Source organism: Pristiophorus japonicus, chromosome 7 (genome assembly GCF_044704955.1).
Source record: "Pristiophorus japonicus isolate sPriJap1 chromosome 7, sPriJap1.hap1, whole genome shotgun sequence".
NCBI classification, from domain to species: Eukaryota; Metazoa; Chordata; class Chondrichthyes; family Pristiophoridae; genus Pristiophorus; species Pristiophorus japonicus.
Genome location: NC_091983.1, coordinates 176,200,664 through 176,227,797, shown reverse-complemented (window position 1 = coordinate 176,227,797; position 27,134 = coordinate 176,200,664). Strand labels below are relative to the sequence as shown.

The window sequence follows — 27,134 nt, the reverse complement described above, 5'->3', positions numbered from 1 at the left end:
AAACGCCCAGGAAAAACCTGCGTTGCAGCCCTTGGAACAGCGGTAGGTATGAAGACCTGCAAAAAAAGGTAAGTTAAAGTTTTGATTTTCCAATTCTTTTGCAGCGATTCAATAGTTAAGTGTCTTTTGAATGTTTTATGAGTTTTTGGAATTTTTTGGGGGATATTTCCCCCCCACCTCCCGTTGCCCAACTCGCAGCGGTATCGGCCTCGGAGAAAAGTTACAGAAAATTCACAGTTTGCACCACGAATCCTTGTGCAATGCCGATTTTTACCAGTAGGCGCATTGTTTCCCCAAATGTTAAGGCCCCGTAGCGGTAGCGGAGTCATAGCGGTATTTTTGACGGGAAAATACCGCTATGACCAAAAATGGAATTTCTATTATATTTAATATAACAAATAGATACATATATGTACCTTATTTTGTAACATGCTAGACATTAAAACAGGCCACCAAGTTAACATTCAAACAGAATTATTTATTACATTCTGACAACTAATAGACCCCTTGGTGTTCAAAACTTATCAGTAAAATTTTAGTGCCAAATTTATGTTGCTGTTCGACTGCCAACTGAATTGCTCTTCTTGTAGGGGGAGGGGGCTGATATATGACCTGCTCTATTGAACAGATTGCTGAGGAGCAGAAATGAAACAGTCATGCTGGTGATTCACAAATCACATCAGCACAGCAGCAAACTTCACCAAAAGCCAACATCTATCACTCCCCACAAAAACAACTACAGCTCAACTACTATAGCATTTTTACTGCAATCCTCCTCATGTGCATCTGTACTCCCTCTTCAAACCTTGCTCACGATCCACCCAAACACATTATAAAACACATTTGAAAATAATATGTAAAGGCTACTGTATCTGCCTTCAGAACTACTTGGTGTGACTTGAAATCTTCCTTTCCACTTTTGAAAGCTGTTAAAGATGACCTCACAAGAACACATACTTTCTGACCAGTAGTTTTACAGGGCTCAAGTTTAGGCCTGAGTTGCTCCTATTTTTTTGGAGCAACTAGTTTAAACTGGAGCATCTTAGAAATTGCAATTCTCGGCATTTAGTTTGCTCCAATTCTAGTGAGTTAGAATAGTTTCATTTAGAACAGATTTTTTTTTCAAACGGGGGCGTGTCCAGCCACTTACGCCTGTTTTTCAAGTTTAGGCAGCGAAAACTTACTCCATTCTAAGTTAGTTTGGAGTAAGTGTAGATTTTTGTACGCTCAGAAAAACCTTGCCTACACATAAATCAGGCATAGGGAATGAGAGATGGGGGGGGTGTTTACAAACATTAAATACTTCACTTTTACAAATAAAGAGCCATCATCAATAATAAATGATAAATAAATCAATAAATCAATCAAAAAAAATTATAAAATTAAAAATTTTAATTCAAAATGAAAAAAAATCAATCAATAAAAAATTAAGTTTCTACTCACCTACTCCAGCACCCGGACCCCTCCAACAGCGTGCTGGGACGGGGCCCCCCCAGTGTCTCTCTCTCTGTCTCTGTCAGTGTCTCTGTGTTTCTGACAGCGAGGGGTGGGGGGAGAGAGTGGGGAAGGAGGGAGAAGAGGGGGGGAGGGAGGGAGAGGAGGGGGGAGGAAGGGAGAGGAGGGGGGAGGGAGGGAGAGGAGGGGGGAGGGAGGGAGAGGAGGGGGGAGGGAGGGAGAGGAGGGGGGAGGGAGGGAGAGGAAGGGGGAGGGAGAGGAAGGGGGAGGGAGGGAGAGGAAGGGGGAGGGAGGGAGAGGAAGGGGGAGGGAGGGAGAGGAAGGGGGAGGGAGGGAGAGGAAGGGGGACGGAGGGAGAGGAAGGGGGAGGGAGGGAGAGGAAGGGGGAGGGAGGGAGAGGAAGGGGGAGGGAGGGAGAGGAAGGGGGAGGGAGGGAGAGGAAGGGGGACGGAGAGAGGAGGGGGACGGAGAGAGGAGGGGGGAAGAAAGGAGAGAGAAGTGGGGCAGAGAGGAGGGGGTGGAGAGAGGAAGGGGGAGGAAGAGAGGAGGGGGGAGGAAGAGAGGAGGGGGGAGGAAGAGAGGAGGGGGGAGGAAGAGAGGAGGGGGGAGGAAGAGAGGAGGGGGGAGGAAGAGAGGAGGGGGGAGGAGGGGGGAGGAAGAGAGGAGGGGGAGAGAGAGGGGGGGGAGGGGGAGAGAGGAGGAAGGGGGGTGGGGGGAAGAGAGGTTGAACGGGCCGGGCCACTGGCGACAGTTTGGGCGGGGCCCACCCCCAGCGAGATGTCAGTTGGGTGGGTCCCGCCACCGCCGGGGAGCGGGGGACAAGAGGGAGGGGGTTAGAATTGAGGGGGGGAGAGGCTGAACGGGAGGGAGGTCCGAGTCCCGATCTTCGCCCGGGGAGCCCATTCGGCCAGGGCTAGGGTCGGGCCCCTCCCACGCAGCCTTGGGGGCGAGGAGTTACTGCACATGTGCGCACACTCTAGCGCGCATATGCAGAGGTCCTGGCACTATTTTCAGTGCCGGGACCTGGCTCCGCCCCCGACCCCTTGTGCTGCGCCACACCGAGCACGAAGACGTCCTGAGGAGACCGGAGAATCACAAGGTAAGATTTTGGCACCCTTTTTAATCCAGAAAGTCGGCGCACCTTATGGGGATGCATCGTTTTTCCAGAGGGCGGAAACTTGAGCCCACAATGCCTACTCCATGATCAATCCACTGAAGGCAATTTGAAGGCAACACAGGAATGTACCCTCAAAAAATAAATTTTGTGCATGGTACGTTTAGATTTGCACACACGGTAGCTAAAGGGAACAGCTTGTGAGTGGCCTGAGTGGCACCTTCTCGACTGCTGTGCAAACGCGCAGCTTAGAGGGAACATTGCAACCCAATGCTAGTTCTTCCCATCATCTCACCTAGTGGCCTGGAAGACCAGTCTCAAACTCATTCCTCACCACAGCAGTAAGCTCAACACACAAAAACAGTAACTTTATGATTGGGATGATCAGACTTTAAGTGCTAAACTTATAATATTCACTGTCTACATTTCACATTCTGACAGCTGATGATCAGATATTCAGAACATATTATACAACAATTTCTGTTACACCAGCTATTTTTACCCAGGAGTAGCATTTCAGTTTCACTTCCTTAGTCATCAATCTTCTGAAAATTGCAACAACATTTTCAAATCATAATAAAAAGACCACTATCTTTCATAAGAAATTCAGGGATGTTATTCCTCATTTTCACAATAATTGGAAAACATTTAAAATCATAAAATTCAATGTATAAGTACAAATGTGAATAACCGTTTCTATAATTGCCATTTTAGCAAAAATAGTCAGGTACTTTGCAAATAAAAAACCCCAAAAGATATAGAACGTATGACTTGTACACAAGATTGTACAATACATATGGTTATGGACAATGGTTCTTTATATGATTCATTTAGCATAAAATACCTGTCACTTATACATTTTGTAGCTCTGAAAACAAAATGGTTTCCCGGACACAAAAATAGCACCTCATGAAAGAGAACAAAGATTACATTCACCTAACACCAAAAAGATTTAAGACTTGTATGACTATTTCGTTAACATCTGGTCACAAACAAATTCTGTTTACCAGTCATCTCTATTATACGCACATCTGATATCTAATGTTTGATAGACTAGAAGCGGAAGTACACTTGGATGCTTTTGAGTTTTCTCTGTACATACCATCAGTTGGTATCACTTCCATATCCCAAGGGCTCATCTTCTCAGTGTCTCCATTATCCCAGCTGGAAGTAGAAAGGCAAAGGATAAGCCTCTAAAGCCTATAATAATATTCACAGATCAAACCCTGTGAATTTCAATTATTTTAGATTTTTTTTAAAACTGAAATATACAGTTTTTAGGTTGTACAGGTACAACGTCCCGAATCCGGAATTCCGAACACTGGAATTGTCCAAAAACCGGACATTTTTGAGGTGGCCAAAATGGCGACATCGGGCAGCAAGGGACGAGGAAACTGGTAAAAAAAAACACAGCACTGGGGGGCCGCGGGAATCGTTGAGGAGCAGTGGGAATCAGCCAGCGGTAAGAAGCGGAGGATCAGCGAGTGGAGGAGCGGCAGGAATCAGCAAGGTCCGAAATCCAGCACGGTTTCAGTCCCGAGGAGTCAGGATTTCAGACTGCTGATTTTCTTATCCGAAATCCAGCAAAACCCAGCAACCGGCACGGACTCAGTCCCGAAGATTACGGATTTCAGACATTGTACCTGTACACTGTAAGCTCTAATGTGCCATGTTGGGATGTGGGCTCATGTCTACAATTCCCCACAGTGAATTTTTGATGTCAAATGTGCCATCATGAGAAGGCACCCTTAAGGGCCAAATCAAGTCTCCGTTCTCTTACTTCCAAGTTTCGTGACATCTGCAAATTTTGAAATTGTGCCCTGTACCCCCAAATGTATGCCCCTTGTTACCAATTTGTGACCCAGTGGTGAATTAATTCTTGGAATGCCCTTCTGGGTAGGGCAGTGAAGGCAAAAGCTTGGGAATCATTCAAGAGGCAGTTAGATGCTGTGATGAAGGAAATGTAAGTTTCTATGGAAGAAAGAGAAGTAGATGGGCCAAATGGCCTCCTTCACCTTTATATAACTTTATGACTATACTACTTAATTTAAGTCAAAATCAATTTATGTTCAATTTTCAAGTACACTTCAGTACCTACCAGACATTGTAGCACTGGAATAGACTATCAGGATAGTCTGGCTGTAGGGGTTCCTGGCTTTCAATTGTCCCAAACCACCATGCATCATCAATCACTGACCGAAAGCGATCACCTAAAGTGCAGTAGGAAAAAAGAACATTGGTAGTCATATTACAATAAAAAGCCTCTGCATGTCAACCGCACCAAAATAATTATAATGTAAACTTAAATAGATTGGGGGAGAAATTCATGTTAGCCAGTAAAGCTGCCAGTGTCACCAGCGATTGGAGTTAACAGCCACTGAAAATGGCTGCAATGCTAACAGAGCAAAATGCTTCTGGAGGGGACGGAGATTGATGGCACAGTACTTACCTGATGTGCAACACCGTCCCGGTGGCAATGCTGGAGGCATCCGACCCGAAGTTTGTGTGCAGGTGCGGCGTGCGAACTTCGCGCAGCCTCTGAAAGCGAGGCTGCAGAGCTCGCAAGGAATTGTGGGCAATGAAAAGGCTTGAGAATTAAAGGGGCCATGCACATTGAAGCAATACAAATTAAAATGGAGTGAAACAATGCACTTTTCAGCCTTTTCAAAAATATTTAACTTTAAAACGTACAAATGTGAATATGCAGATCTTCAAACTGAATTCCTTTGCTAACCTCGAAAATGGGAAAAATGCCTCAGAACAAACACAAAGAGGGGCAGTCAGGGTCTCACATGCAGCACTCTAAGCTTTGTGCAACAGGGTCAACATTGCAAGTCAGGCCCCCTACCCACAGGGACCAGGAGGCCCTCCAGAAATAACAATGTGGGAGTACATCACTAAAGCTATCACAGCCAGCAGTTTCACCGCCATCGCCTAAAGAACCTTCATGGTCAAGATCAGTGAATGCATCTTCAAAAGCTGTCTCCTACCAACTGCACCACTAGCCTCACACACTGCTCATTGCACAACCCGCAATCACTAATCTACCAATAATCTGCACCAATGATGAGGCACATCTCATTCCTAGCCTCACCTCACCTCCTTGGAGGAGACGGTGCAGGCCATTCTTGGCAGGAACGTGGTTGAGTTCTTGACTGAAAGCATACAAGATGCTGGTATTGTCATACCTTATCCTCCTTCTGGCATGCACCTTATGCTTTCCTGCCCTCCCATCACCACAACTCCACCCTTGTGCCTTCCTCATTCCACACACCCAAGAAATGCAGCTTGCCCAGCCAGTGGGCGACCAAGAAGAGGGAGAGGAGAGTAAAAAAGACTGATTTGACACTCCCAGCCACCAGCTCCTCATGGTCAACCAGCAAGGCCATTTGCAATGTTCCCCACTGAAAGTCAGCAGCTTTCCACGAGCCATGCTGCAGCCATTGGGGTAGCACTGCGTGACATCATTTGGATAGGTAAAGGCACATACAAGACAGTCACTAAGAGAATGCATACAGGTGATGAGTTGATTTCTTGATATCACGTTGGATGGATAGACGTACATAGGTGGATTGGAAAGTTTGCTTGGTGGTATCTTTTATTTCAGCATTGTAGCTAAAAGAACATTGTGATGGTCAGGATGAAAGGTAAGGTATCGGACTAATGTTGAAAGGGGAATTGGGGATGCGGTCATTGGGACCGCAGGCGGATGATTTCATCTCAGATATGCCAGCCACAAAGGGGCTGTCTGGGTTGCATCCTTCTGTCTGATTCCTTCTCTTCTGTGGCTTCCTCTTCCCTCTGCAAGTGGATGCTGTGATTATGAAATGACAGCATAAAATGCTGGAAATACTCAGCTGGTCAGGCAGCATCTCGACCTGAGACGTAAACTCTTGTTTTTCTCTCCATGGATGGTGCCTGATCTGCTGAGCAATTGCAGCATGTTCTGTCTTCTCAAAAATCTTAATTTACCATCTGAGCCCTTGCAAGCATTCAGCAGTACTCCCTGCACATTTAAAAACCTTTTCATATCTCTTGCAGCAAGCCACCACTTCAATAAAATCAAAAAACCCAAACTTAAATCCAAACTTACCTGAATGATGTTACTTTTAAGAGGCACAGACATTGCCACAAGGTTTACCTGGCGTGCTCAGGACCCAGTGCTGAATTCAGAGCTAGGGTTGAAGTTCGCGCTTGTGATGTCAGTCAGCATTGCACATCGATTTACGTCACAACACCACCAGTTTGTTGGAGATGGCATCGCCAGTTACTGGCAGCACAAAGGTAGGGACCAAAACGGCGGCCGCCGTGGGACCCACCAGCAGCTGGCAAGAGAACAGCAGCCGCCATTTTAGCGACATTTAATGGTGCCACGGGGGCGCACTAAGGCCACTAATTTTTCACCCGTTACAGTAAAATAAACTAGTGTGCCAACAAAAGAATAGTTTTGTAATCCCATGCAAGATCCTCTATTTCTGATACAGTAGAATTACTTGTTCAATCTTACAAAATATGGCTGGTCTTATTGGCTCTATAATGTCCTATTTAAATTTCAATAACAATTTTATGTCCAACTGTGGCTGTTCCAGTGCAAACATTTTATTTCAAAAAAAAATTGCAGAAATGGTGAATATCCAATTGCATTACTCAGTGAGCCAAAGAATGCACTGTATTATAATGAGAGTATGATATTATATAATGTACAAAGTGCTAACAATGCAAGTGCCCCACCCACCACATTCCTAACATCATTCCATACATAGCGATATTCAATGGGAAATTTGTAATGAATACGGTCGACGTGAATTTTCAAAGTCACTTTTACCGGTGAATAAAATAGGGGACAAGATGATGGTAGGCAGCCCTCAATCTGCAAAATTGGGCATTAAAGTCAGAAGCTTACTATGCACCCAAGGTGCTTAGTGCACCCCAGTGTGGCCAACAAGCACAAAGGGCTGGAATCCAATGCAAAACTTGTACACTAGATCCCAAGAATTACTTATGGCACTCTCACCCCATATCTGCCTGGAGCAACTGAAGTCCCATTTGGGGAGACAGCAATGATTAACACAAAATTCAGACACTTCTGCTTTGTGCCTTTGGCATCGATGCCCTCCTTGCCCAGTAACCCTGCTCCCGGTGAGGAAAGTGCATGGTGCAGAATGGGCAACCAGGAGCACTTCAATGGCTGTTGTTGCCCAACAATGCAGCCCTGGCAGCTCATTGAGACATGCAGTTGGAAAACCACTAAAATATACAAATGAGCTGCCTTTATTTTATGGGCCAAGGTCAAACCAGTGTTGCACAGGCAGGGGGCACAGTGTTTGTGGCACATTAACACCACGCCATGCTCATGTTTAAATCACAACTTGCTGCTATGTATTCTTGTTGAAAAAATTCTACAGGTACAACCTCCGAAATCCAGAAACCTCGGGACCAAGGCCACTTTGTTTTTTCCCGGATTTCGGAACAGAAATCCGACGTCCCGAATCTGGAAAACCCTGGGCCGAGCTTCGGGTTTTTCTGGATTTCAGAGACGAAATCTGATGTCCCAAATCCGCTGCATGAAGGAATCAACAAAAATGGCAATATAACTTGAAATTGCTGAAGATAATGTTTGGAGATCGAGGCATTCAATATTGAGGCAACTGAGATGTGACCTTAAGAGGCATACAAAATGGGAAATAATGTCAAAGCGGTCGCCGTTTAAAAAAAAAGTCCGGTTTTCGGAACATATTTCCGGATTACAATCGTCGACTTGTGTGATCTGCACAATGTCCGGTTTTCGGAACATTCCGGTTTTTAGAACTCCGAATTTTGGATGCTCTACCTGCATATACATTTTGGTTATAAAGTTACTTTCCTCAATATTACAAAAGTTAATCACAATTCTGGAAGACAGCTACTCGCCGTGTCTATTAACCAGAGGTGACACCTAATAGCCTTCCTGCTATTATAGTCACTATAGAAGTAAGGGGCCCAATTTTGACCAACCCAGTCTTTTGGCGTACTTATCCTTTATGTGCCGTTTTTGTGCACTGGAAACGGCGCCGGAAAAAAATGGCCCCATCCTGGCCGTTCTGAAGAGTCTGGAGTGCCCTGGCACAGCACAGATTAAACAGTGGGGGGCGGAGCTATTTGTATGCGTTTGTATGCAAATTAAGATGCCGCATTCGGTCGGTTCCCCCCCCCCCCCCCTGCCATGATATGAAGGCCAGCCAGCAGCTCTCTCTCCCCCCCCCTCCACCACCGATGCCGCGTTTGGTCGCCCCCCCCCCACCGATATGAAGGTCAGCCAGCAGCTCTCTCTCTCTCTCTCTCTCTCTCCCCTCCTCACCCCCCTTCCCCCGTCACCGAGTGTATAGCATAGGTGATCAATCTGTAAAATTCACAGGATAGCAATTCGGATTTCTCTCACCTCTGCTACCTGATTTAGCCTTGCAACATCACCATGTTTACCAGAGGTTGATCAAGACTATCATAATTCTGCCCATCTTCCATTAGATTCTTTGTTGACTTGCTCACCATATTATTTCTGTTCTAGTTAAATGCATATTTTCTGCAATTGTCGTGTGGTTTTCCTTTTGGATAGCTAAGCTTGTCATTTGGAAGTTAGAACAGGGTGCCCCTGAAGAGTTAATACTTTCAATAGTTGTGCTACACAGAGAACCATTCCTGTGGACTTTTAAGTCTAAAAAAAAGAACTTGCATTTATATAGCGCCTTTCTCAACCTCAGGATGTCCTAAAGTGCTTTACAGCTAATTAAATACTTTTGAAGAGTAGCCACTGTTGTAATGTTGGAAATGCGGCAGCCAATTTGTGTAAAGCAATGTGATAATGACCATAGAATCTGTTTTGGTGATGTCGTGGCTCGGAGATTTCTCCTGCTGCAGTGGGATGGGTGTCGTGGGCCGAGGAAGCCAGTGACTGATTACCCTACAGTATCTGAGGTGCACAGATCAGCCCTGCTGCTGGCTGCGAGGGGTTGGGTTGGGGGCGGGGGGGAGGAAAGAGTGGTGTTGGGGGTGTCGGAGTGAGGAGGGACACACGGAGCGAAGGGTTGGGGGTGGGGGCGGAAGTCTGCTGTTGGGGGTGAGGAAGACAGGGTGGGTTAGACCGGGTTACACCACATTACTCTAACAGTCAGTCCCTGAAAGAGGCATGGTAATGCCAAACATTTCTTACAAATGAGAGATAATCTAGTCCAAGGTGAGTTATTCACATAATAGGTTGGATAATGGGGTATGATGTTTTGCAAAGGATCAACTTAGCCACAATTAGGTGTTGATGTGTCTCCCTCAGCCGGGAGCCTACACTTGCTTATTTATAAAAAGAGAAACAACTGTCCTCACTCAGCAGATATAAGGCAATATATCATTGCAAGAGGTTTTAGGCCATTTTAAGTGATGTGTTTAATGCTTTAGTCCTTTGTGTTTAATGCTTCCCACCCCCTGTCTCTGGCTGTGCCTGCACTGAACTTAACTCTAGGTAAGGTTTTTCAGAACTTAGAAAAGTGGACACTTACGACATTCTAAGTTAGCTTGGAGTAAGTTTTCGCAGCCTAAACTTGCAAAACAGGCCTAAGTGGCTGGACACACCCACTTTTGAAAAAAAAAACTGAACTAAAACGAAACTAAACTAACTCACTAGAACTGGAGCAAACTAAATGCCGAGAATTGCGATTTCTAAGATACTCCAAACTAAACTAGTTGCTCCAAAAAACTCCACCCGAGACTTGGGCCCAAGTGAGCCTTGGAATCTTTGACCAATGCCAACTAGAACACTCAAAGAAAAGTATATCCATTTGATTCGCCTTTACGTACCAATCTTCCATCGTCGAGTTTTTGTCTCATCAAACTGCTGTCGAAGCACTAGAAAATCAATAACATCTGGCATATCATGGTACCTAGTCAAGATAAAAACAAATACAAAAAAATCCATCTATATTCTTTACAGACGATAGAGAGAACATTCAAGCACTTTTTCTTTTCAAAAGAGTCGAAATGGCAGGAATACAGATGGACAGGGCCAACACGGTGTGAAAATATCTAGAATTAACAACAGGTTATTGTAGATTTTTAAACATTTTGTCTAGTACCTACATATGATGAGACATTTAGAAATTATATAGAAAATGTACATGTAGAAATAATCGAATCATAAGTGAGCAATGACTGACTTCATTGTGAGTGCAGTTACCTAGTTACACCACTGAGAACATTGGGGTAAATCTGGACTTTGCCCAATACTGTAAGACTGGTGATAGCGAGTCGGCAGCCCGATACACACCTCTCCCAATTTTATATTTCCATTGACTTCACATTAAGATCTACCCCATTGTGTGGTCTGTTTATACAAATATGAAAATAATAATGATTTCAAATTTATTTTCAATTTACTTTAGTGGCAATTACTAAATACCGAGAACATGGTTTCATATTTTAAATTTACATCTTGCCGGTTGCCTCTCACCATCAAGACAGGAGTGAGCACCACGCTGAAAATTCCTCCAATTGACACAAAATTCATACGGTCCAATTTTAACCCTGCCTGCTCGATGGGAATGGGGAAAGTAGGTGGTTAGAATGACAGTCGGGCATTTTAGACTCCCTTACTGACACACTTCTGCTCATCGCCATTTTAACTATTGGATTTTTGGCAGCGTCAGGGGCAGCCGCTGAATACAAGTAAGGGCCTCATTGATATAAATGTCGGGGACCTATAATGCAATTTGGACTGCGAAGCGATGTTAACTGCTGATGCACAGTGCCAGAGGCACCAGTGAAATTTGACAGCAAGCAGGAGCTGGGTCAGAAGCAGCCCAGAACAGCCAGTAACATTCATTGTTTTTTTTTGTTTCCTTATGGGGCGAGTGGAGCAGGAGTGCTCTCTGGGCCCCATAGGATATCTTGGGTCATCCCCGCCCCCAGGTTTTCCTCCACCTCCCCTGACCGTGTTCGCCTCCAGACCGTCCACCCCTCCCCCTCACTACTTACCTTATGCTAGGGACTGTTCTCAGGGTCCCCTGCCAGATGGTCACCGGTCAGTGAAATCTCACTCTAGCCCACCAGCCAGGTAGCAATTCCCACCGGATTTGGGTGGGAATCTATCTTGGAACACTGATATGTGGCCTGGGAGTTCAAATAGCCTAGACCTCATTTCAATGCCGTCTTGGGCATTTCCTACCCACCTGGGTCCCCGCATTCATGCCCCGAGTTAAAATCAGGGCTATAGTGTCACTTGGGCCACAACAATGCTCGTTTTCACCAGTATGATCTTCAAGCACACAAAACTAAAAGCAGATTTTTCCAAATTCATCATCAAGTCATGAGTGTTGTGCTGGTAGTATCAAAAGCATAAATCTGGCCAAGTGGCAGGGAAGCATCCATTTATTGAAGTCTAATTATTACTTTCTACAAAAAACAAACAGCTCTTACTTCATAGAAAATGAGCCTCCTGTCAGTTTTCCCGTGTCTGGGTCGATGAAAGCCAGTTTGAGACAGCACAGAGTTGGAGGTCCCACTTCGTATTTGATCCCAACTATTTTCACCAGCTCTTGCTCCTGATTAAAAAATATATTCCATGTTGTACTTTTCATGACTGTGGCTGTGTCTACATCTTGGATGAGTACAGATAACTTTAGCATGAAGATTGCAATAGCAGATTTACACACATAGCGTTGGGGAAGCACGTCAATAAAATGTTTCTCCCATCTGTTACAGAAAAATACACCTTTTCCATTTAATTATATAAAGAGCAATCCAGTGGCAGATTTCTGTTTTTTTTATTGTGTCCTCTAAGAGATTTCAAGCAAAAGGAAAATGCTCAGTAACACAGCGTTTTTCTTTTTGTCACCCTGGCGTCTGGCATGGACAAAGGTCCATTACCATGTTTAGGAGTCCCCAAAGCAAGTCCAATGAGAAATACAAAAAGATAAAGCATCTTTTTATGCTATGGCATGCGCACTCTACCCTTAACCCTTCCCCACAACGCTAGTTGTGTATAAGGCCCTAGCAGTGGCTGGAAAGGGGCGTGGGGGGTGATCTGGTAAATTTACCCTTCGATCTGCAGCCGAGTCCACCTACAACATACAATACCTGCAAAAATGAGCATTACAATCCTTTAAGAAATGCCCAGAGCAACACGTCCTGGATAAAATCCAGGATTCTGCCTTGTCTTCTCATAGCTTCCTGCTACCTCATTGCCACATGAGCCACTAGGTTCATTGGGCCCAAATTTCCCCAACCATTTTTCCGGTGCACTAACCCAAGATGCAGCAACTTAGTGCGCTCAAAACGGCGCCAAAAAACGTACTCACGATTCTGGCCGCTCTGCTGTGTGTCTCGGACCCTGACACGGCGTATATAGTGCAGTGGGGGGGGGGGGGGGGCAGAGCTACAGCCCTGCGCCGAAAACAGTGCCGGCAGCTGTCAGCATGCGGGGGGAGGGCAGAGCTACAGCCCTGCGCCGAAAACAGTGCCGGCAGCTGTCAGCATGCGGGGGTGGGGGGGGGGTTGCGGGGGAGGAGAGTTTCTTTAAATGATTTAGAAAAAGTCTCTGTCAATGGCACAATGCAACTGGCTGTTGAGGTGACAATGACCAGAGAAAACTTTCCTTAGGTTTGGTCTCTCAGTACCAGCAAATATCTGGTCGTGGCTTTTGTTTTGGTAGTAATCATGACTTAGGTCAATTTTTTTTAAATCCCACCAATTCTTAGTGAACATTTGCATGGATGCCCATAGATATCCCGTTGGGAACATTCCATCAGCACCCACGGGTGCCTTATTGGGGAGTAACTGTATGGGCACCTTGCGCAAATGACCATCGTTCATAGCCCTGCTTGAAAAATATTTGATTCATAAATGGTTTTATGAAACCTTTTGTCTTCTGATATAAATATTAAAAAGTGCATATTTTATGAAGCTTTATATTATGAAACTTTGTGAGGGACTGGGGGAGGGGTGGGGGGTGGTGGAGAGGTGGAGAGGTGATAAAATTGGAGATACAATCAACCAAGAGGCATTCCCACTGACCCAACAGCAAGAGATCAAGCACAGTATGGTCAGGGGCCTGGGAGTAGCCAGTTTCCATGCATGTTTAGCTAGGACAGTGAATTGTAACACCTAATTACCACCTTAAGACATTTCACAAAAGAATCATTCTCTTCAGGACTCTAAACTATAGTTTCTGCTACACGTTACCTGCTGGCTAACAAAACATGACAATGCAAATTATCTTAGAAAAACTACCAACATGTCTTCAAAGATACTTTACCCGTAAATCCATCTTGTGCCATGCCTGCTTTTTAGCATTTATGCGAAAAAGTTTTAGCTTCTTAGCCATTTCAACATAAGCTTCGTGACCCTGTCGAAAATAGTAAACCTAGAATTCAAACATGAAAAAAATTTGTAGCTAGTTTGCTATTTCCAAAGCAGCATGCGAGTATAAATGTTCACATTATGTTACAAAACAATGGTTTAGTACAGACAGTAATGAAAAATTCCTGAACCAATGAATAATAAGTCAACCATAGCCAATCAATATGACTCAATTTGTCAGGTGGGATATACAATATTACAAGCATAATTGTTATATGAATTTATTCTATGTTGGTGCCTACATTACTGAAATTAGATGTGAGAAAACATTGCTATCTTTAGCACAGATGTGTGGAAAGGATGACAATACACAAAATCATTCTTTCCGTGAGCACCAGTGCAAAAAAGGATTCTTTAATTCTTGTTACCAGAAGAAATTATGCTTTCACATCATCAGAACATCAGAATTAGGAACAGGAGTAGGCCATCTAGCCCCTCTAGCCTGCTCTGCCATTCAACAAGATCATGGCTGATCTGGCCGTGGACTCAGCTCCACATACCCGCCCGCTCCCCGTAACCCTTAATTCTCTTATTGGTTAAAAATCTATCTATCTGTGATTTGAATACATTCAATGAGCTAGCCTCAACTGCTTCCTTGGGCAGAGAATTCCACAGATTCACAACCCTCTGGGAGAAGAAATTCCTTCTCAACTCAGTTTTAAATTGGCTCCCCCGTATTTTGAGGCTGTGCCCCCTAGTTCTATTCTCCCCAACCAGTGGAAACAATCTCTCTGCCTCTATCTTGTCTATCCCTTTCATTATTTAAAATGTTTCTATAAGATCACCCCTCATCCTTCTGAACTCCAACGAGTAAAGACCCAGTCTACTCAATCTATCATCATAAGGCAACCCCCTCATCTCCGGAATCAGCCTCGTCTCTGTACCCCTCCAAAGCTAGTATATCCTTCCTTAAGTAAGGTGACCAAAACTGCACGCAGTACTCCAGGTGCGGCCTCACCAATACCCTATACAGTTGCAGAAGGACCTCCCTGCTTTTGTACTCCATCCCTCTCGCAATGAAGGCCAACATTCCATTCGCCTTCCTGATTACCTGCTGCACCAGCAAACTAACGTTTTGGGATTCATGCACAAGGACCCCAAGGTCCCTCTGCACCGCAACATGTTGTAATTTCTCTCCATTCAAATAATATTCCCTTTTACTGTTTTTTTTCCCCCAAGGTGGATGACCTCATACTTTCCGACATTGTATTCCATCTGCCAAACCTTAGCCCATTCACTTAACCTATCCAAATCTCTTTGCAGCCTTTCTGTGTCCTCTACACAACCCGCTTTCCCACTAATCTTTGTGTCATCTGCAAATTTTGTTACACTACACTCTGTCCCCTCTTCCAGGTCATCTATGTATATTGTAAACAGTTGTGGTCCCAGCACCGATCCCTGTGGCACACTACTAACCACTGATTTCCAACCCGAAAAAGGACCCATTTATCCCGACTCTCTGCTTTCTGTTAGCCAGCCAATTCTCGATCCATGCTAATACATTTCCTCTGACTCCGCGTACCTTTATCTTCTGCAGTAACCTTTTGTGTGGCACCTTATCGAATGCCTTTTGGAAATCTAAATACACCACATCCATCGATACACCTCTATCCACCATGCTCGTTATATCCTCAAAGAATTCCAGTAAATGAGTTAAACATGATTTCCCCTTCATGAATCCATGTTGCGTCTGCTTGATTGCACTATTCCTATCTAGATGTCCACCTATTTCTTCCTTAATGATAGCTTCAAGCATTTTCCCCACTACAGATGTTAAACTAACCGGCCTATAGTTACCTGCCTTTTATCTGCCCCCTTTTTTAAACAGAGGCATTACATTAGCTGCTTTCCAATCTGCTGGTACCTCCCCAGAGTCCAGAGAATTCACACACATTATAAATCAACTTAAAGAGAGTCACTCATGCATAATTCACAGAAATGTAGTTTGAGTCATGTAATCAATATAACAGGGTAATTAGTAGAGTAAGGATCTGGCAGAGTTTAATTTTTGAGGGGTGGAAAGTATTGTGTTCACCAAATGAGCAGTTTCCCAATTAAGGCATGCAGTATCAATATCAAACAATCCCCAATCAAGTACAGCACAATAAACAGTCCTTTCACCACACCAACCATCCTTATGGCCTCTCTGATTAATACTGTCAATTTAGTATGAAATTAGGAGTAGTTTATGGTACGGACCGTTAACATTCAACTGTTAGTCAACCTCCTTTCTTCTATGGTTCACAACGACATGCTTCGAGTAAGCAGGAGACACTTGATGGTAGAGTATATGGAACAGACTTTATTCATAGACAGCACATCTATACTCAACAGAAGGCGGCTTTCGGTTTCTAGTTTTATCTTTCGAGCCCTCCGAAGAACTGTAGAAAACCATGCTTCTTTATTCAACTTATTTTGCCTGCATCAAAGGTACATGTTACAGATAAGGGGGCCGAAATTGCCCCTTCCGATAAGGTCACTGATCGCCGGAAAGCAGCGGCCACAGCGCGGCGTGGAATGACCGCCGACTCTCCGTGGAGAGGACGCCATTTTAGAAATTGTCCTTCCTCAGGAGCAGAGCGGTGTTCAGGACCACTCCGACGTTTTCCCGCCGCGGTGTGCACGCGCAAACCCCTTACCATCTGGCGGGGTTCCCCAAGTGAAATTGCCCCTTACCCAAAATTGCTCCGCGGCGTGGCCCTGCCACTGACCGGTGCCCCCGACAGCTTTTGTTGTCGGTGCACTCTGTGAAATGGCGGTACAGCCGCCCTTAAAGGGGAGGGCGCACTGCTGCGGCCGCCATGTTTTTTTTTGTCAGCCGACTGGTAGGTTGGCCTGAAAATTATGCCCCGGGGTTTGGCTGGGCCACAACCGGCATCCTGGCATGCTCTAACATGGATAGAGGATTGGCTAACTAACAGAAAACAGAGTTGGGATAAATGGTTAATTCTTGGGTTGGCAATCTGTAACCAGTGGGGTGCCGCAGAGATCAGTGCTGGGACCCCAAATATTTACAATCTATATTAACGACTTGGAGAAAGGGACAGAGTGTAACGTAGCCAAGTTTGCCGATGATACAAAGATGGGTGGAAAAGCAATGTGTGAGGAGAACACAAAAAATCTGCAAAAGGACATAGACAGGCTAAGTGAGTGGGCAAAAATTTGGCAGATGGAGTATAATGTTGTAAAGTGTGAGGTCATGCACTTTGGCAGAAAAAAATCAAAGAGCAAGTTATTATTTAAATGAAGAAAGATTGCAAACTGCTGCAGTACAGCGGGACCTGGGTGTATTGTGCATGAAACACAAAAGGTTAGTATGCAGGTACAGCAAGTGATCAGAAGACAAATGGAATATTGGCGTTTATTGCAAATGGGATGGAGTATAAAAGCAGGGAGGTCTTGCTACAATTGTGCAGGGTATTGGTGAGGCCACACCTGGAATATTGCGTGCAGTTTTGGTTTCCATATTTACGAAAGGATATGCTTGCTTTGGAGGCAGTTCAGAGAAGGTTCACTAGGTTGATTCCAGAGATGAGGGGGTTGACTGAAGAAAGGTTGAGTAGGTTGGGCCTCTACTCATTGGAATTCAGAACCATGAGAAGTGATCTTATCGAAACGTATAAGGTTATGAGGGGGCTTGACAAGGTGGATGCAGAGAGGATGTTTCCACTGAAGGGGGAGACTAGAACTAGAGGGCATGATCTTGGAATAAGGGGCCACCCATTTAAAACTGAGATGAGGAGAAATTTCTTCTCTCAAAGGGTTGTAAATCTGTGGAATTCGCTACCTCAGAGAGCTGTGGAAGGTGTGACATTGAATAAATTTAAGACAGAAATGGAGAGTTTCTTAAACGATAAGAGGATAAGGAGTTATGGAGAGCGGGCGGGGAAGTGGAGCTGAGTCCATGATCGGATCAGCCATGATCGTATTAAATGGCAGAGCAGGCTCGAGGGGCCATATGGCCTACTCCTGCTCCTATTTCTTATGTTCCTATGTAAACCCTCGCTGGTGACCCAGTAGACCTAACTAAAATGAATGCAGAGTTTGCAGCGGTTCTCCCCTTTAACTGAAGGGGAGAGACGTTGTGATGTGTCAGCGTGATGACTGACAGCTGTGGACATTACGTCGCACCCCCGCATCTGCCCCGCTACTAACGACCACTGTGCTCCACTCTCACTTCCGCCCCGCTGGGGGAAAAATCCTGAAGAGCTAAATTTCGCCGGATAGGCCTCCGTATCCATTGCATAAGAACATAAGAATTAGGAACAGGAGTAGGCCATCTAGCCCCTCGAGCCTGCTCCGCCATTCAACAAGATCATGGCTGATCTGGCCGTGGACTCAGCTCCACTTACCCGCCCGCTCCCCATAACCCTTAATTCCCTTATTGGTTAAAAATCTATCTATCTGTGATTTGAATACATTCAATGAGCTAGCCTCAACTGCTTCCTTGGGCAGAGAATTCCACAGATTCACAACCCTCTGGGAGAAGAAATTCCTTCTCAACTCGGTTTTAAATTGGCTCCCCCGTATTTTGAGGCTGTGCCCCCTAGTTCTAGTCTCCCCGACCAGTGGAAACAACCTCTCTGCCTCTATCTTGTCTATCCCTTTCATTATTTTAAATGTTTCTATAAGTTCACCACTCATCCTTTTGAACTCCAACGAGTAAAGACCCAGTCTACTCAATCTATCATCATAAGGTAACCTCCTCATCTCTGGAATCAGCCTAGTGAATTGTCTCTGTACCCCCTCCAGTATATCCTTCCTTAAGTAAGGTGACCAAAACTGCACACAGTACTCCAGGTGCGGCCTCACCAATACCCTGTACAGTTGCAGCAGGACCTCCCTGCTTTTGTACTCCATCCCTCTCGCAATGAAGGCCAACATTCCATTCGCCTTCCTGATTACCTGCTGCACCTGCAAACTAACTTTTTGAGATTCATGCACAAGGACCCCCAGGTCCCTCTGCACCGCAGCATGTTGTAATTTCTCCCCATTCAAATAATATTCCCTTTTACTGTTTTTTTCCCCCAAGGTGGATGACCTCACACTTTCCGACATTGTATTCCATTCGCTTAACCTATCTAAATCTCTTTGCAGCCTCTCTGTGTCCTCTACACAACCCGCTTTCCCACTAATCTTTGTGTCATCTGCAAATTTTGTTACACTACACTCTGTCCCCTCTTCCAGGTCATCTATGTATATTGTAAACAGTTGTGGTCCCAGCACCGATCCCTGTGGCACACCACTAACCACCGATTTCCAACCCGAAAAGGACCCATTTATCCCAACTCTCTGCTTTGTTAGCCAGCCAATTCTCGATCCATGCTAATACATTTCCTCTGACTCCGCATACCTTTATCTTCTGCAGTAACCTTTTGTGTGGCACCTTATATAATGGCTTTTGGAAATCTAAATACACCACATCCATCGGTACATCTCTATCCACCATGCTCGTTATATCCTCAAAGAATTCCAGTAAATTAGTTACACATGATTTCCCCTTCATGAATCCATGTTGCGTCTGCTTGATTGCACTATTCCTATCTAGATGTCCACCTATTTCTTCCTTAATGATAGCTTCAAGCATTTTCCCCACTACAGATGTTAAACTAACCGGCCTATAGTTACCTGCCTTTTGTGTGCCCCTTTTTTAAACAGAGGCGTTACATTAGCTGCTTTCCAATCCGCTGGTACCTCCCCAGAGTCCAGAGAATTTTGGTAGATTCTAACAAATGCATCTGCTATAACTTCCGCCATCTCTTTTAATACCCTGGGATGCATTTCATCAGGACCAGGGGACTTGTCTACCTTGAGTCCCATTAGCTTGTCCAGCACTACCCCCCTAGTGATAGTGATTATCTCAAGGTCCTCCCTTCCCACATTCCCGTGACCAGCAATTTCTGGTATGGTTTTTGTGTCTTCCACTGTGAAGACCGAAGCAAAATAATTGTTTACGGTCTCAGCCATTTCCACATTTCCCATTATTAAATCCCCCTTCTCATCTTCTAAGGGACCAACATTTACTTTAGTCACTCTTTTCCGTTTTATATATCAATAAAAGTTTTTACTGTTTTTATGTTTTGCGCAAGTTTACTTTCGTAATCTATCTTTCCTTTCTTTATTGCTTTCTTAGTCATTCTTTGCTGTTGTTTAAAATTTTCCCAATCTTCTAGTTTCCCACTAACCTTGGCCACCTTGCAGCGGCCAGAACAGTTCAAAAACGGCAGGTGCGCCCCGTTTCCGGTGGAGGGCAATTTCTACCCCAAGATCTCATGACATATCTGTTCCTGAAACCTTTGAAACAATCTATTCACGTAAACAGTCGTAGTTTACTTCAAAGATACTTCGCTCAAACAAGTCTTCCTGACTCAACTGTTCTTGAATTCTTTGAGAAACAGGTTTGTTAACCGCTCAGCTTTCTATATTAGACTTAATGGATCCATCTGCCTATGTTTATTATACTAGACATCAAAGTTATGCTTTAATTGCTCATGCTTCATGTTTTCCCAATCACTTATTGCCTTGCACAAGCATTTCTCGTCGACAATAATCAGACATCAAAAGCAGAAGACAAGCCATGCTTTCTTCTCATGGCACCCCAAAGCTATCTTTTTTCTATTGGAAATCCTGTTATTCCAAGATACAAGCAAGTTCGATTATTAACCTTTAATTCTCCAAGATGTTCAACATACAATTCTCCATGATGTTCAACTTGGACCAATACTTATAGTAAGAGACAAGACCAATCTAATTTCATATAGAAGCCAATAGAGAGAGACCACTTTCATTCTATCAGTCCAGTCTGATCAAATCTAAAGCCAGTATCCTAGCTCAATATATCACTGACGTTCACTCTCTCTCCCGCATTCACTTCGGGAGTCACTCAAAGATCTATCCTCAACAAATATATCTAATTTGCTTTTGAATGCGTAATTTCCAGCTGATTAACTTAAAATATTTCCATGCTTGGAGGGAGAGAGAGGATGTGGGAAGGAGTGGAAGAAGGTGAGAAGAAACAATTTATTTGTACTGAGCAATAAAACATGCAGTGAATGACACTGAAACAGCACATCCGCTCATGGACAGAAAATCCGGCTCAGGTCCCAGTGATGAAACACTTGTAGCAGGCAATGGATATTCCGAATTGGACAGGAGAACACTCCAATTTATTCCATCACCTTATTAGCCTAGTGGTTAAGTTCCCTAAGCAGGGAAACTGTTTCTGCATATGGAGAGTTACGGTACAAGAGAGTCCCTTCTTGTATCACTCAAATGTAGCAATACGGACAGGCTGTGTAGAGATGATCACAGATTGCACCATCATCATTTCTCTAAAGCCAAAAAGATGGATGGATTCAAGGCAAATTTAGAGGGTGGACAACAAGAACACAGGAAAAAGACTATTAAAAAAAAAGTTATGTTGTAATTGTGATAATTTAGTTCAGCATTAAGTTCAGTTCAGAGTGATTATTGCCTGTGGTTAAAGTGGAATGTGTTAAGGAGCACCCCTCCCTCTCCTCCACTCCTAGTTAATCTCAACTTTTGACCCCATTCTTTACCTTTTATATTGCCTTGAATATTACAACTTGAGCTAAGTATCTTATATCTGCGTCCTCTGGTTACTGACTCCTCGTTCAGCTTCACGTTTAGCTATTTCAACACCATTCAGAAAGTGGCAACTATTTTTTCTTTCCTATGTATAGCTCTTTACACTTTTCTGCATTAAATTTCATCTGCCACTGTTCTGCTAACTTGCATATTTTGAGCTGCCTCCTCCAATTCCACTGCCCCTCCTAGTTCGGTAACATCTCCAAATTGTTGCACTTTGCATTAGTTTTGATTCCAGGTCATTTATGTAAATTAGAAGCATTAGTGGCAAGTTCTGGGGCATTCTGACATAACTCATCTACTGTTGTTGTTTCCAACCCTTTGGTCAGTGTCGTATTCATTTCTAGAATTTACCCCGAATTCCCAATGGATATCCAGTGAAACTGAACGTTTTACTATGAAATCTGATTGGAACAAGCACAGCATTGTATATTTAATCATTAGAATGCACTGTATATTTGACATAAAATGCAAACATTTTTGAGGTCCAAAAGTAGCAATTACTGTGCCTCACTATGCAAGTACCTATGTGCACACCTCTCTCCAATAATAGTGAAAACCTCTCCCCCATCATGGACTCGACCCACCCATTTAATCTCCTCCCACAGCCCATAGAAACATAGACATAGAAAATAGGTGCAGGAGGCCATTCAGCCCTTCGAGCCTGCACCACTATTCAATATGATCATGGCTGATCATGCACTTCAGTACCCCACTCCTGCCTTCTCTCCATATCCCTTGATCTCTTTAGCCGTAAGGACCACATCTAACTCCCTTTTGAATATATGGAGATTAAATAGGTGGGTAGAGTCCTTGATAGGGGAGAGGGTTTCACTATTATTGGAGAGAGGTGTGCACATATGTATGTACTAATGAACTGGCCTCAACATCTTTCTATGGTAGAGAATTCCAGATGCTCACAACTCTGAGTGAAGAAGTTTCTCCTCAGTTCGGTCCTAAATGGCTTACCCCTTATCCTTAAGACTGTGACCCCTGCTTCTGGACTTCCCCAACATCGGGAACATTCTTCCTGCATCTAACCTGTCCAATCCCGTCAGAATTTTATATGTTTCTATGAGATCCCCTCTCATTCTTCTAAATTCCAGTGAATATAAACCTAGTTGATCCAGTCTTTCTTCACATGTCAGTCCTGTCATCCCGGGAATTAGTTTGGTGAACCTTCGCTGCACTCCTTCAACAGCAAGAATGTCCTTCCTCAGACTAGGAGACCAAAACTGTACACAATATTCAAGGTGTGGCCTTACCAAGGCCCTGTACAACTGCAGTAAGACCTCCCTGCTCCTATACTCAAATCCGCTCGCTATGAAGGCCAACATGCCATTTGCCTTCCTCACCACCTGCTGTACCTGCATTCCAACTTTCAATGACTGATGTACCATGACACCCAGATCTCTTTGCACCTCACCTTTTTCTAATCTACCGCCATCCAGATAATATTCTGCTTTCGTGTTTTTGCCCCCAAAATTGACAACCTCACATTTATCCACATTATACTGCATGATTTCCCTTTCATAAATCCATGCTGACTTGGATATCAGTGCTTTCCAAATGTGCTTCTATTACATCTTTAATAATTGATTAACCATTTTCCCCACCATCGATGTCAGGCTGACCGGTCTATAATTCCCTGTTTTCTCTGTCCCTCCTTTTTTCTCTCCCTCCTTTTTTTAAAAAGTGGGGTTACATTAGCTACCCACCAGTCCATAACAACTGATCCAGAATCTATAGAATGTTGGAAAATTACCAACAATGCATCTACTATTTCTAGGGCCACTTCCTTAAGTACTCTGGGATGCAGACTATCAGGCCCCGGGGATTTATCGGCCTTCAATCCCATCAATTTCCCCAACACAATTTTCTGACTAATAAGGATTTCCTTTAGTTCCTCCTTCTCGCTAGACCCTCAGTCCCTTATTATTTCCAGAAGGTTATTTGTGTCTTCCTTAGTGAAGACAGAACCAAAGTATTTGTTCAATTGGTCTGCCATTTCTTTGTTCCCCATTATAAATTCACCTAATTCTGACTGTAAGGTACCTACATTTGTCTTCACTACTCTTTTTCTCTTCACATATCTGTGGTAGCTTTTGCAGTCAGCTTTTATGTTCCCTGCGAGCTTAGTCTCATATTCTATTTCCCCCTCCTAATTAAACCCTTAGTCCTCCTCTGCTGAATTCTAAATTTCTCCCAGTCCTCAGCTGCTTTTTTTGGCCAATTTATATGCCTCTTCCTTGGACTTAACACTATCCCTAATTTCCCTGTTGAGCCATCTTATTGACATAGATGTAACTTAATAAAACCATTTTCCTTGCACTGTCCAGTGCTGGCCAGCAGCAGCACGCCTATGCTCATCGATGCCCAGAGAACCTAAATTGCTTTACCCGTGCCATTAATATGGTCCAGGGCTCCTGCAGCACAGGCCTGCTCCCGGGCTGGTTTTAGTGCTAGAAACAGGGCAGGAAACAGAAGCATGGCCCTCAGAGGCCTATAGGTGCATAACATAAGAAATAGGAGCAGGAGTAAGCCATATGGTCCCTCGGGTCTGCTTAGCCATTCAATAAGATCATGGCTGAACTTCTACCTCAACTCCACTTTCCCGCCCGATCCCCATATCCCTTGACTGATGCAGTGCCCAAAAATCTATCGATCTCAGTCTTGAATATATTCATCGACTGAGCATCCACAGCTCTCTGGGGTAGAGAATTCTGAAGATCCATAACCCTCTGAGTGAAGAAATTTCTCCTCATCTCAGTACTAAATGGTTGGCCCCTTAACCTGAGACTGTGACCCCTAGTTCTAGACTCTCCAGCCAGGGGAAACATCCTCCCAGCATCAACCCTGTCAAAACCTCTAAGAATTTTATATATTTCAATGAGATCACCACTTATTCTTCTAAACTCCAGAGAATATAGACCCATTGTACTCCATATGGGACAGCCATCTCATCCCAGGAATCAATCTAGTTCCGTTGGGCCTTTTGGAATGCAGCAGCCAGACATCCCCAAGACCAGAAGATGTGCTGGGAAAGTTTGAAATTTTTGGCTGCCTTTTTGGGTCCCCGGATCATTTAATTTGAGGCGGGTTCTAGTGCAAGCTTCCTGAAGGACCAGGAATGTCCCGCTCTCACCGCAGTAGCATATCAATACTGGGCTTGCACCTACTGCAGACACAAGCACTGCTCAACTGTTCTGCCCTCCAGCCCCCACCCTCTTTCCAAAGAAGCCTGAAAACTTCTGGGACAATGTATTACAGGAAATATGTGATTGCACGAGAGAGGGTACAGAGGAGATTTACAAGAATGTTGCCAGGATTGGAGAATTTTAACTATGAGGAAAGATTGAATCGGCTGGGGTTGTTTTCTTTGGAATAGAGGCTGAGTGGAGACTTAATTGAGGTGTATTAAATTATTAGGGCCTAGATAGAATGGATAGAAAGGAATTATTTCCCCTAGCAGAGGTCAATAACAAGGGGGCATAGATTTAAAGTAATTGGTAAGAGTTTTAGAGGGAATTTGAGGAGAACCTTTTTCACCCAGGTGGCGACTGGAACTTACTACCTGAAAGGGTGATAGAGGGAGAAACCCTCATCGCATTTAAAAAGTACTTGATATGTATTTGAAATGCCGTAACCTGCAGGGTGACAGACCAAAGGCTAGAAAGTGGGATTTGGCTGGATTACTCTTGTTTGGCCGGCACAAGACACGATGGGCCAAATGGCCTCCTTCTGTGCTGTAAATTTCTCTGATTCTATGTAAATGGACAGAGACCCAGCAAAATAAGCACTGTTCCTTTTTATTATCCTAACCTGAGGAACTCATCCATTTGATGGTTACAAAAATATGCTCATCAGTACTAAACGCTTTTCTTCTTTATCTAAAACAAAAGTGAATTTTGTGCACAAAGTACTGTGGAATTAACCATTTTTCTATATTTTAATATGAAGGTGTTAGTATAAACATCGCCACCACCACACACGCTCCCCCCCCCCTCCCCACCTCCTCATTGTCTGGTCTGGTCCCATCTGATAGCATGTGATCATGGAGCAGAACTCTTCATAATGACAGTGCCAACTTCTTGTCAGATCAATGTAAACGTTGCATTTATTTTGGCACAAACATATTGTGCGCCTCCCATCAACCATCACTGGTGGGGGCCTGGGAGTAAGTCTGCAGCACATTTTCCTGACCAGCAGAGGTGCTTAGTATTGGGAGATTACAGGAGGAGTAAAGGAAAGAAAAAAAAAAAGATATAGTTTCAGCTATCAATACATTAGTACATTTTCTTTTTGAGTGTGACCAACTAGCAGTACACTAAATTTCTCAGAACACTGCACAAGTGTTACAAAACACAAAGATGAAAGAGATTAATGATACTCGAGGAGATGTTCCAACTTACGACAGTGAGGTAAATCCAAACCAACCCAACCAAATGCATCCCATGTTGAAGAAAGAATAGGCAGCCAAGAGTGCGTAAAAGTGTAAAATTATAATACCTCATCACCCATTTGTGGTACAAAAGGGCAGCGTCTGGGCATAGTGTCTGTAATCCACACTGGTGGCAGCCATTCTTCCAGAGTCTCTCCCTGCTTTGGTACGACTCCAGCTGGTGGTCTCTGTAAAATCACAATATGTTCTATCAATTCAACATCCCTAGTGCCACCATTTATAACTGGCCTCTGCAATCACAAATAAGTTTCAAAAGGGCCATTCTCTCACTGACTGATTCTCCGCCATTTCTGCTTTGTTCTACAGAGAGCATCGAAAAATCTTTCAATGAAATAAGCCATCACCTTTATTCGTTTCTCCCTCGGTTTTTTCCTTATCTTTGGCGTTGCTGAGCCAGTTGCTGAACCATCTTTGTCTTCTTTATGTTTCTTCCTTTCCTTCTTGTTCTCTTTTTCTTTCCCTTTCTCTTTTTCTCCTTCATCTTTTTCTCCTTCATCTTTTTCTCCTTCATCTTCTGAACTGCTAATAGCTTTCTTTGCTTGTTGCCGTGAAGATTTCTTTGGTGGCTGGAGGTTAATGCCGGCATCCGCTGTCCAGTCAGAATAGTCACTTGAATAATCACTAGAAACAGAGAATTACAGTAAGTTGCACAAACTACAATTCTGACTGAAGGTCATCGACACGAAATGTTAACTCTGTTTCTGTCCCTAGAGATGCTGCCTGACCTGAGTGTTTATAGTATTTTTGTTATTTTACTGCACAAATTATATTTTGGGTGTGTTGCTTCTGAAAAGAAAACAAGCTTGTCTGCACACAACAGCCTAAATGTTATATTCCACGAGTAGTTTAAACTGGGGTGTTTACTGGTAAGTTTTAGACAAATGAAGAGTGCTGTCTGGACCCAATTTTCCAAGGATGGCTCACCTACACAGCTCCAGATGGATAGTTGCTGGCAGCACAATAGGGGGGTAATTTCAGCTTTTGGTGATATTACAAAATGACCCATATCAAATTAACTGACCATGATACAACGCTCCCCATTTTTGGTTCCATCAAAATTATTGCAAATAAAAGTTGGAAGGTGTAGGATGTCAGCCAATTTGATACCTTTTTTAC

General features: G+C 44.0%; 1 protein-coding gene across 2 annotated transcripts in view; it reads right to left on the bottom strand.

The window, feature by feature from the left end:
• phip (pleckstrin homology domain interacting protein) overlaps positions 1 to 27,134 on the bottom strand; it is a 249,777-nt gene that overhangs the window by 58,701 nt on the left and 163,942 nt on the right. For both annotated transcript variants that reach the window (XM_070885586.1, XM_070885587.1), the window contains 7 exons: positions 26,363 to 26,639; positions 26,066 to 26,185; positions 13,845 to 13,952; positions 12,008 to 12,132; positions 10,394 to 10,476; positions 4,668 to 4,779; positions 3,672 to 3,733 (listed from right to left, as the gene is read on the bottom strand). In XM_070885586.1, the coding sequence (XP_070741687.1) occupies positions 3,672 to 3,733; positions 4,668 to 4,779; positions 10,394 to 10,476; positions 12,008 to 12,132; positions 13,845 to 13,952; positions 26,066 to 26,185; positions 26,363 to 26,639 (887 nt within the window). The remainder of the gene's footprint in view (positions 1 to 3,671; positions 3,734 to 4,667; positions 4,780 to 10,393; positions 10,477 to 12,007; positions 12,133 to 13,844; positions 13,953 to 26,065; positions 26,186 to 26,362; positions 26,640 to 27,134) is intronic.